Raw genomic sequence first — 12103 nt, 5'->3', positions numbered from 1 at the left:
AAATATAACTGGTGTCTCAAAAATGTATATCCTTCCTGCATGGCGGGGGGTAAACTTTTGATACAGTGTACTGCGGTCAAATGCAAAGGTAACTCTCCCTTCCCTGATCCACAGAGCTTACCTGGACTTCCTGTGTCTGCCATTTTACATAAACTGAGTTCATAAATTCCAGTGACTCGATTGCTATGCAAATTAAAACAAACAAACAATTGCTTAATTTCAAACAGCACAAAAACAGGAAGAATCTCAATTCTCTCTGCTTAAAACATTGTCTTCTGGGCTGGAATTGCAACCCACCCTCAAATATAATTACAGACATCTCTCGTCAGTCGCTGTTCTTCTCCTATTCTGAACTTAGGAAAAAACTGAATAATAAACTGGAAAATGTATAATACAAATGTGAAAATTGAATTTTGCCTTTTCTTACCACAATGAAGAAGAGACGAGGGAGTAAAAGTCTGTGTAGAATGAAAATGATAAATACCAGCTTCTAGGGGGTGTGGTTAGGAAGGGGACTGAACCTTCTACTGCATTTTTAAGTAACCATTTTTAAGCTGAGTGGTGATGCACAGGTAGTCACTGTATTATTCTTGATGTACACGTATGTATCTCAAACACAAATAAATCTTAAGAATAAGAACGTCCCAACAGTAAGCTGTTAGAAATAATAATAATGACATTTAAAAGAACACTCAGTCCCTGCAAAACTGTTGGAGAAGTGTTCACAATGTAACATGCCTTCCTTTCTTTACTACTCATCCATCTATTAATATTTTACTAAATGCCAACATTTACCTCACTGCACTCCAGGTGTCAGCTAACAAATGGTTTACAGGCTGAGAACCCTGAAAACAGCAGTTAGGAGACTGCTCATTTTGTATGGGGCCCACCAACCCAAGGCAATACTTGTCTCCAAAACTTACGAGTCTGGTGACTTCGAATAGCCACTGCCAAAGAGGCTGCGCAGCGAGCGTGGTGGCGAGATCTTGGCATCCCGGGAGTAGAAGACCATGCACACGTCCTTGGTGATGACGGCCGGCTGGATGCAGTGATCCAGCTGAAAGCAGACAGAAAACCTGTGACTACAGTCTGGGCACTATAGCATTGGAAAGCTGGTCCCAGATGTGGGAAGTGGAGGACTTCAGCTCTACCAACAATTTATTTCAACAGCAAAATCAGAAAACAATACGTGCAAGGTCAGGTGGTATTCCTTGTAGGTGCATTTACTTTTCTCAAAATTTTTTCAAAGCTTTTTTCTGTAGGCAATGGCTGATACTTATTATTTGTCATATGTCCAGCACTGTTTGCCCTAAATCCCTTTTGTGACCTCTCAACAACCTTCTTAGGTAAATGGTATTAATACTCTCATTACCCCTGTTCAAGAGATGAGGAAATTGAGGCATAGAGGAGAAATCACTTGTCCAAGGACAGGAGGGCAGTTAAGTGACAGCACAGGGACCTAAACCCAGACAGGCTAGCTATACCATCTGCGATGTTAACCACTACTTGGTTCCATCCACAACTTCCAAAACAAGAGGCCGTTTTCTTAAAATCATGCGTTCTCTGAAGGATGGGGATTAGGCTACTAAAACTGAAAATGAAATAGAAGTTATGTGACTTTTTGGTTAACTAGAGATTGGGAACAGAACCTAATATAACCAGAGTAGTTAGCAAAGTATAATATAATAAGTAACTTAAGGATGAGCAGGGAGAAAGGGACAAAATCAATTGCATCATTTCTCCCCATTTCCTTGTTGTAACCTGCCCACTGTGCAGGGCTGGCAGGTCACGGCAACTCAAGTTGTGGGTCCTCTCACCTCCAGGTAGGCCGACAGGGTCATGTAGATCTTTTCCCCGTAGGGTGTCACTCGGTTCAGAAGGAGGGAGTTATGGAGGGAACTATCCCAGACGGCCTCGAAACGATAGAAGATCCTACGGTCGAAAAGGCAAGAGGGGTCACCTAAAGCTGCAGGTACCTAAGCACAGGTACTGCCACAGTCGGAAACGCTGTAGAGCCCTGAAGTCACCTTGGCCCAGGTAATGCCACAATCAGAAATGCTGCAGAACCCACAGCGACCCACAGTTCTAACTTCCCAAACTCTGAAAACGGAGTAGAACCTTCATCTCTTGGGAGAAAAAGGTCAGCCTCCAGACTCTTGCCTCCACCTGTTGTCAAGGAACACTTAGCTATGCTCTTTTTTTGACAAGTCTGTTTTTTCCCTGCCTATAAACATCAACATAGTGAGATCAATCAAAAGAATTAAGATGAAAATCAGAAATGAGTGTGGACAGAAACTAAAATAAGAAAGACTAAGTGAGCTCCTCCGTGAGTCAGTGACCAGGGCAGGAAGCAGAGGTTCAATCACTTGAAGCAGCCTCCTTCATGTCTCAATCCCGTCCTGCTGAACCTTAGAAACGTCACACACACATCTAGGAGGACTGATGAGAGAGACAGTATAGAGAACCTTGTTTTAAATAAAATATGAGGTCATTCTCAGCTGACATTTCAGTAAAAGGAAATGATTTTTAGTACCAGAGCTAGCCAACTACTATTTATCAGTTTTCCAAAAATCCACATAAGAATCTAACATTCAAATAGCAACTAGAAGTTTGATTATTTAATAAACACCCATAAACGGATTTTGTAAACTGTTCTAATACCTTTCTTTTTTCCTCCCAGTAAAAACACCATAGCCCCTACTTGACATTAAACCTTCCAGTTCAGCGGGTCTCACCTGAAACACCATCCTGAGTTCAACAGCAGTGTCAGAGATCAACTCCCAACTCAACCCCCGAGAGAACTGTCAGGGAAAACACCTTGTCCACCCCTGCAGAGTGGGCTGTCCAGCACCACACTCTCTGCATGTGTAACACACATCACCCGATACAACTGGAGTTTTGCACACTTTATTCCCTGCCTAGTACATTCCACCTCGCTCCTTCCCAAACAGTAATCTCACTGCAGCTGTCTTTTCTAGATGTTAGCAAATAGCTGGCATATCTTCTCTCTAAACACATCTCTGTGCTTAAACTTTCTCCAGAAATAATCAGAGAAAACAATACTTCTAAATGAACTCCGTAACCACACCTCATCCTGAGTGCTAGTGTTTGAAGCCTGATGATTTCATCTTGTAGCTGCTTCTAGAAGTACAGTTGTAAGTCATCTTGAAGTACAGTTGATCCTTGTACAACAGGGGATAGGGGGCTGACCCTCCTCCATGCTCTTAAAAATCCATGTATAGGACTTCCCTGGTGGTCTGGTAGTTGAGAATCTGCCCGTCAACACAGGAGACATGGGTTTGATCCCTGGTTTGGGAAGATCCCACATGCTACAGGGCAACTAAGCCTCTGCACCACAACTACTGAGCCCGAGTGCCTACAGTCCGTGCTCCACAAGAAAGGCCACCGCAGTGAGAAGCGTGAACTGCAACTAAGAGTAGCCCCTGCTAGCCCAAACTAGAGAAAGTCTGTGTAGCAATGAAGACCCAGAACAGCCAAAAAAAAGAAAAAATCCATGTATAACTTATAGTAAGCCCTCGATATCCAAGGTTCTGCCTCCGCAGGTTCAGCCAACCACGGATCACGGAGTGCTGTGGTACCTACTACTGAAAAAAATTGACACATAAGTGGACCCACACAGTTCAAGACCGTGTTGTTAAGAGTCATCAGCTATACATGATACTCTTGCAAAGATCCAGCTCTTAAGGTAGTGCATAAGGGGTCAAGAAAATTCTCTACATAGACACCAAAGGAACAGAGAGACAGCAAGACAAATATGGACGAAGCAACCAAGAGACCCAAACAGCAACCACGGAGGACGACAGAAGCCTCTCCCCTGCCCCTGGGCTCACCAGAGAGCCCCTTATGCACCCACAGAGCCCTGTTTTGATCGAATCTAAATTTTAGCTTGGTTTAAGACAAATTCTGACGTTGGGTGGTGGAATCCATTACTTTAGCAGAAGCCACCTGAGGGCTCTTTTATTGTGTCCCAGTGTCTGCCGAGGGACCTGGAATGGGTCCTATCTGTGGCCCTACAGGTCTGGGCCCACCTAAGTAAAGCCCCTTCCTAGGCTGAGGGCGTGTCTTACCCTGGAGACACTGAACAGTGATTCCTAGCCCTGCTGCCTGGACCTGTGACTCATTAAGAAATGAACCAGAACCTGTGTTTCCTGCGGCCAGGATTTACAGTTCATGATTCCCTCTCAAATGAGGCAAGTGTTCTGAATGTGTGTGAGAAAGCCTCTTCACATTCCTGTTGTCTGGTTTTCATTTAACCTAAAGAAGAAATTTCTATGATAGAAACTTGGCTAACATAGAAAAATTCTTACATCACTAAGATCTCCCTGTATTGGGATGAGGAGAAAAAGGTGGCTTTTTTTTTTTTTTGGTTTGATTTGTTTGGTGCTTGGGAGTTACAGCTGCACATTTTTTCCCAAAATACTCACCAAGGGTGGCAGTTCTTGAGAAGAGGTCATACAAACTACAACCAAGACGCACGAGTAATGTCAATGGATTCAAGCGAGCAAGAGAACTGGCAGTCAGAAACAGGGCTGAGTCCTAAAACATGCTGTCTTATATGACTTTAAGGTGGTCAGGAAATAACCCCAGGTTGATTTCTCAAGATATTCTAAATAAAAGCAGCGTGTGTTTACGTGTTGTGTGGGTGTTTGCGTATATGCATCTTAAAAAAACATTTAGGCTATACTGTTATGTGTCACTTCCTTCAGTTTTCTTTCCTCAATCAGATGAAGAGAGAGATGGGAAGAAATTTCCTTCACTACAAAACTAGGAATTTTTTCTATTCCAAAAGAAGACAATAAATGAGACAAGTAGTCCTGACAGGACAGAGAAATGTTTAAAAATAAAAAATATTTCTCACAGACTCAGCTACCCAAATAACTAAACTGGTCTCTGATACTACATAGGACAAAACAAAGAAAAAGGTGAACAGTCACATAAGCCTGAGATTCCATATGAAATGAAGGCAGAAACATTCTACTTTGCAATGTGGAAGGGGAAAACTTGACGTGGCCTAAGAATAAAATGAGCAGGTTTACTAAATGGAATGAGAAAATAATTATGAACTCTACAGATTACTTAAGAACCTACAAGTGAAACTATACATGCATTAGAAAAACCTAGGGCACAAGGGTGCAGAGTAAGGTCTTGCTCTATTCCTAGGTGGGTGCAAGTTTACATAGGGGAGAACTACTAAATTACAATAGCAGTCAAAGCAACATAAGACATAAAGCATTCTGATAAAACAGAATCTTTATGTGCAAAAAAGCATACAGAAAATACCTAGGAATATCCTTATCAAGACAGAGCCTGCAAAAACATAGAAAAAACTTTCGTTAGTACAGCAAAAGTCCAAAAAAAAAAAAAAAGGAAAGAAAGAGAGGGGGAGAGAGAGAGGAGAAGAGAAAAAAACAGATATATAACACAAATTTTCTGACAAGCAAAGTGAATTCAAGTGGACAATTAACAGTGAATTTCATGGGACACAGTTTGATAAACAGCTTATAATGACAAGAGTCCCTCTCCTGAGATGCTGTGTTAAGGAAATGCTGGACGTGGAAGGGAGACAGTTTTGATTAACATCCCTTTAGGAGGTGACTTACTATTGGAAATGGTAGGAAGTTGCTGTGGAGTTATGAGAAAACCAAACCAATTAGGTAAGAGAAATGTAGGACCGGGAAGAAAAGGAGCAATGGCTCTTGTCAGCTGCACTCTGCCATCAATGTATCACAAGTGTCCTCTAATCATGTATACTTAATACACCCAACTGGAGTTCTGTAAGTTCAACTTTAAACACTAAACCTTTAGGCAGAAAGAACAAAAGCTCTCCTAACCAAACTCCATCTAGCCACTCACCATATGAACTTATGCTCTTCACAACCCTAGAATGTAAAGACTGACATCCATTTCTCATTGAGCATTATTCTAAAATAAAAAGGTAGCTCATAGGCCCAGTGGAGAAGGAAATGGCAACCCACTTCAGTATTCTTGCCTGGAGAAATCGCAAGGACAGAGGAGCCTGGCAGACTACAGTCCATGAGGTCACCAAGAGTTGGACATGACTGAAGCGACTTAGTATACATGCATAGGCCCAGACAATTTGCTCCAAAGAGCTGAGTTTTGTGCTTCTCAAGTATCAGTAGTATTTGGTCCCAAACCTGTCTATGCAGCTGTGTTCATTATTACAATGATCTAATTTAATATTAGATAAATCACTGAAACATGAGAGCAATAAGAATTTTTGTTTAGTGTGAAACAAAACTAAGTGTGAAAACTAAACTGAATGTCTTTAAAAGACTTGATAATGGTGAGTTGTTTAAAAAAACAGCTGTTCAATTAAGTTTGGGTGAGATGAATGTAAAAGAAAGAGGGAAATAAAATTTTGGTGATACATGATAAAAAGGATTTTGCACTTAGATTTTCTTCATAAGTTTCTAGTTCCACCAAATTGAAAATTATAGATGACAAATTATGGGTGTGGCTTTGTCAGAAAGACAGTCAGAAGTCTAATAAATGAGCCTACAATTAAAGAAAAGGCCTTGGCCCTACAGCAAGAGCTTGACAAATTTATGTACTTTTATATACTTTAAAACAAGTGTTTATAGTCTGTATCTTTTTATTATTCTTGACTTTAGCAACTTTTTTGATTAATTAATTCTAAGCTTCTATTGGGAAAGATAGAAGTTGGTTCTTTTTTTTTAAGCAAAGCAAGAGATTTTATTAGGAAGGGGCACCAGGGTGGGCAGCAGCAGGGTAAGGGAACCCAGGAGGACTGCTCTGCCACATGGCTCACAGTCTTGGGTTTTAGGGTGATGGGGTTAGTTTATAGGTTGTCTCTGGCCAGTCATCCTGACTTCAGGCCCCTGCTGGTGGTGGTGATGCCGAGTATGGCCCTGTGGGGCCCCTGGAATGAAGGCCTTTTCGTCCCCCATTCCTTGTAGGCTAGAGTCCAGCCTCCACGACTTTCTCTGAGTTCCAAAGGGCAGAACAGTTGCTGAACAAAGGAGAAGCTAAGATAAGTTGCTTCTAACAAAGTCAAATTAATCTTCTACATATCTAACCCACTGCCAGGCATGAGTCAAAGGACTGGTTAAGGTTACTCTAATGGAGGCAAGTTCAGCACAACCAGTACGTCAACGAAACACCATGTTTCACCATCTTTCACGGAGTACCACAGGGAGGGTTAAGATATGTTTCTCATAGTTGCAAGGAAAATGTGATGAATGCCAGCTGAACACTTTCTGTAAACGTCTGGCAGCAGAGAGAACACTGTGTGGGATTAATGCTAACTTCACAGAAATGGTGTTGTTCAAGATTTCGCCCAGGAAGAGGCCAAGGGAGATCGCAGCAGCCTGCTTTATTTCTGTCACCCCACCCCCCGCCCCCTCAGTCACCTTCCCTTTCTCCCCACAGTCCCTGCCAGTTTCTCCAACAGGCAAAAAAGCAAACACGCATCTGCTTCCTTTTCCTCATTCCCATGCAAATCAGAAACACAAGGGAGCAATGGAAAGAAATTAACCCTGGCCCAAACTTTTAACTCTGCTTCTGCTTCTTGTCTTATTTTTCCTCTCCTGCTTGCCAACAGATGGGAGCAACTTTTTAGGAGCAGACAGACCACAGAGAAATCCCGTAATTCGAAGGTTGTGTTCCGACCCACATTAGAACACACAGCCACTCCTGTTCCCCAGACCTCACTTCATAAAGACATGGAGCCTCTGTGCACAACGACGGGGCTCCTTCCCCAGGGAGGGAAATGCGCCCCAGAAGATTTATTTTTAGTCTTACATGGAAAAGCAGAATAGCTATGTACTTTATGCATTCTGTCATTATTTGATTAAAAATGGAATTCTAAGGGAAACTAGCTTAAAATTAAAATTCATTATTTATAGCAGCCAATCTTGGTCAGAAGAGTTTATAATAATTTATTGCCTTTAATGCGTAAGTAAAATAGCGAGACTGCTTGAGCCAACACTGGCAGCAGCAAATATGAACACAAGAGTTCACTACACCTTGGAGAGCAGGTTTCCATGGCCGAACGAGAGAGGTCTTTCTCCAGGAATCACTTCATAGGAAGACATTCATATTCTTATGAATTCATAGTCTTAGCCATAGTTAATCTACATGTAAACCCTTGGGTGGCATGCTGAGTTTTCTTCTGCTTTTTCTCTATCATTGTGCTATAGCTATAGCTTTTGCTCTAACATTGTGCTACAACGTTCAAACTCCCCAAAGCAAAGAAAATTTTCGTTCTCTGGGGGTAACATAATATATGAGTATCTCCAATGATTTATGTTATTTATTTCTGAAGAACAGGACAGGCAGAGGAGGAAATAGGGAGTTTAAGTGAGAAGGTGGGGAGCCATTAATCAATGAAGAATCTAATGGTGAAGCAATCAACCCCCCAGGGCTGACTCATCACTCGCCCCAGTGGCCCACCTGCTAGAGTTGTGGGACGACTTCAGGTACTTGGCAGAGATGATATTGAGGGAGAGGATGGCGTCCACTGCAGCTTCATCCACCTCAGCCTTATTCCTGATCCGGCCTGAGAGAGACAAGAAAGAAACCAGGGTTCGATGCATGATACAGGGTGCTCGGGGCTGGTGCACGGGTATGACCCAGAGGGATGGGATGGGGAGAGAGGTGGGAGGGGTGTTCTGGAAGGGGAACACATGTACACCCATGGAGGACTCATGTCAATGTATGGCAAAACCAATACAATATTGTAAAGTAAAAAAATAGATAAATAAATAAATTAAATTTAAAAAAAGAGAAAGAAACCAGGACATGAGGACATTTAAAAACAAAACAGTAATCCATTAAGCCAAAAAGAGACTGTCAGACCTCTGTGTAATTTCAGGTGCTGGAAGGGTCATTTGGTTAACTGTAGTTGAAGTCTAATTTGGGAATTCTCAGTCTTCCATTCTTTTCCATATTCTGTCTCCCCTTTACATCCCACATTCAGTCAACTGTGAACATTTATTCATTGTTCAAAGAGCTTCTCATATTCATCTCGACTTTTATTTCCAACATCACTGCCTTGCTCATCAGGGGAAGGTCATCCCCTTCTGATCGGAGACAAGCAACAGTCATTTAACTGGTCTCCCAGCTGCTCTCATGTCAATCCACCCCACACTCACCTTCTATAATGTTCTTAAGCCACTGCCTTCATTATACCACTTTCTTGTTTAATATCTTACAATTTCGTTTTCAAATACTAAGACTAGGGTATGCAGCAGTGCACAGTTTCAGAACAGTCTCTGGAGCAGGACTGCCTGGGTTCAAATCTCAGCTCCAACACTAACTGTCTGTGAGGCCTGGGCATATGCTCAACCTCTTTGAGCCTCACTTTCCTCACCTGCCAACTGGGAAAAACAATTCCTCCCTTTAAAGATGTTTATGATCATATTATATGTTATGTTATATTATGTGAACTAACACTTTTAGAGCATTCAGGAAAACACCTGCCACATTTCATGCTTTTTTAAAAATAATAATAAGCCACAGGGTTACAGAAAAGCCTTAGTAACTGCTGCCTCTGCTCGCCACCCATTCTGGTCAGAAAGCATCTCTCTTTTTTTGTGTGTAAAAATTAATTTTGAAAAGCTTGAAAATCACTGTCCTGGATAGGACAGAGTATATAACCATCCTTCCAGAGGTCCCTAATTTGGTCTGCAGGTACCCAAGAGGTTTATGCATAAAATTCAGAAAGGCTAAACTGTATGAGAAAAAAATCACAACTTTATTTTCAGGAGTCTCTAACTGAAACTGGCTTTTCCTTTAATTACGAGGGGAGGGCACAAACCACAGTAGACTGAGCAGTACTCATACCTTTGTCCCAGGCAGGAGTCACAGATGTTTCCGTATCACACTAATATAAACTATATGACACTCATTACCACTTTGAAATGATACAAATTAGACCCTCTGCTTATTTAACACATCATAGAAAGCCTATGTTACAAATTTTAGTATTTTAACAATTGTATTTCAATATTATTAGTTCCCTTAGTAATCCCAAGTACTTTATTTTCTACATTTAAAAACATAATTCTGAGGCTTCATCTCTGCCAAATGGGTCCATGGTAAAAACAGGTTCAGGCCCCTGCCTTGGCCTCTCATTCTACAGCTGATGCTGTTGGTTCAATCTTTTCCTCTCACAGGACCTCAATTCTGTCTCTCCTCTCTGGCCATAGGTTTCTAGCCATATGCTCATTAGATATTCCTGACTCTAACTCCAAATGCTTGCAAAAAAACAAACAAAACCCTCCAATTTCTCTCTAATCTACTCAGAGCATCTACCAGCTAACCCAGTTCTCTTGGATCTTTTTTGTTGTCCACTCTCCTAGCCCAGGTCTGTTTCAGTTGTCCTCATTTGGTACTCACTCCTCAAACAGCTCTGGACACATACACATGCTGTTCCTCACTAGATCACAAGTGCACAAGGAGCAGAGGTTTCTCTGGGGCCTTCTCGGGGCCTTTGGTCACAGAACCACTCCCACAGTCCTTGAGAAAAATAATGGCAGTTGAATAACCTATGAAGGGAGCTGGGAAACAAGAGTACTTTTGAACTCAAAGTCTCTCTTCTGATGGGCATGTTCTCCAGTGCAGACTTCCACATACTCCCTGTGCTCCAAACAGGGACTAATCACATCTCCAAAAAAGCCTGGCTCCGTCCTCATCTGAAGAAATGTACTCACCTACCACCAGCTCACGAACATCCTTCCAGTGGAGCTCACTCCCCTTCTCATGGATGATGGTCACTGTGATCCTCCGCTGGATGCCCTAGGTAATGGGGCAGGGTTGCAATTTAGTTGGGGCCATCTCTTATTTCCTCTTGTTTGCCCTTTACTGGGTCATCTGGTGTGGGGATGGCAAGGAGGGGAGGTATGGAGAGAGACGGGAAGTGCTGTCCACACTGTTATTCTGAACCAAGGGACACAGGTGAGGGACTGAGGAAGAGCCAGGTGCTGATACAGCTTCAAGAACCAATGCCCAGACTGTAAGTCCCAGAGTGTGCCCATCTGGTTCACAAGAACTTATGAGCACTGATTAAAACTACTTTCCATTTGCCAAAGAGGGACATGCATTTCACGGCCGGATTTTCAGTCCACTGAAACTTCTGCTCTATCTCCATTAAAATCTTTCGGCTGTGAAAGCAGAGTTTCTAAACATCACAGAGTGAAAATGGCATAAAACCACAGGGGAGGTGCATACATTCTAATAACTGAATTAAACAAATTCTTTCAAAATAGCTCTTTTAACATGTGTATTTATACACAGAAGCTAAGGTTTGAGAAATTTTAAGGAAAGGATAGGGCAAAGTCTCCCAACCTCCATATTCCCTTCAAATGAAGAGAAAAAGGCAAAGAAACACAGCTGTTTCTTATTCTAACTCATTTTGGTGTTCCCCTCTAGGCCCTCTTTGGCTCCTTTGTTAGTACCTGGTGAAGCAAAAATGTCCCCTGGCAGGGCAAGCCTGCTGTATGGTCCACCACGGCTGGGATATACCTATAAAAAAAGAAATACAAAAGAAAGAGGTTAGATGGATGCTTGTGCTAATAACTAATTGCGACTTCACCTGCAAGGTCCTCCCTGGTCATGCTACCCCTCAGTGGTCTCTGTTTTCCTAAACTCCAATCCCACGTCCTTCTCGTCATCTGGAGTAGACACACAATCGCACAGTCATTTGCATTTAGTAAAACTTCTCCATATCCATGTTTCATCATCCTGACTAGACTGAAATGTTCAAACGGCAGTAACACTTTTTGGCTCCATCCCAGCTCCCTGTCTAACGGATATTCTATAAATAATGTATTACTGCCATGGCAAGTGTCAGGAGATAAGGAAGAGATAATTTCAGATTTTTAAGAATCAGAAAGCAATTAACTCAGTGGAAACCATTCACTGTAACTACTTCTCTGTCATAATGCAAGTTATAATCACATTATGGATCTGTCTACAGAAAGTCAAATTCCTTAAAGTAATGTCACTACTTATGACTACATACAGGATCGATAGAGCCAAACCTCACACACAGCAGGAACTCAATTAATGTTTCCTGGAGGTGACTGTGATGGTGGTACCC

The 12103-nt window shown here is 42.1% G+C and overlaps 1 protein-coding gene across 29 annotated transcripts in view; it reads right to left on the bottom strand.

Moving 5' to 3' along the window:
* The window catches only part of KIF1B (kinesin family member 1B), a 169969-nt gene that overhangs the window by 28205 nt on the left and 129661 nt on the right, over positions 1-12103 (bottom strand). For all 29 annotated transcript variants that reach the window (XM_081489381.1, XM_081489383.1, XM_081489389.1 and 26 more), the window contains 6 exons: positions 11460-11526; positions 10716-10800; positions 8455-8560; positions 1818-1932; positions 924-1057; positions 122-183 (listed from right to left, as the gene is read on the bottom strand). In XM_081489381.1, coding sequence (XP_081345507.1) covers positions 122-183; positions 924-1057; positions 1818-1932; positions 8455-8560; positions 10716-10800; positions 11460-11526 — 569 coding nt within the window. The remainder of the gene's footprint in view (positions 1-121; positions 184-923; positions 1058-1817; positions 1933-8454; positions 8561-10715; positions 10801-11459; positions 11527-12103) is intronic.

The sequence above is a fragment of the Giraffa tippelskirchi genome, chromosome 5 (assembly GCF_054371585.1).
Source record: "Giraffa tippelskirchi isolate mGirTip1 chromosome 5, T2T-mGirTip1v1.2.pri, whole genome shotgun sequence".
Taxonomy (NCBI): domain Eukaryota; kingdom Metazoa; phylum Chordata; class Mammalia; order Artiodactyla; family Giraffidae; genus Giraffa; species Giraffa tippelskirchi.
This window is presented reverse-complemented; position numbering and strand designations above follow the sequence as displayed.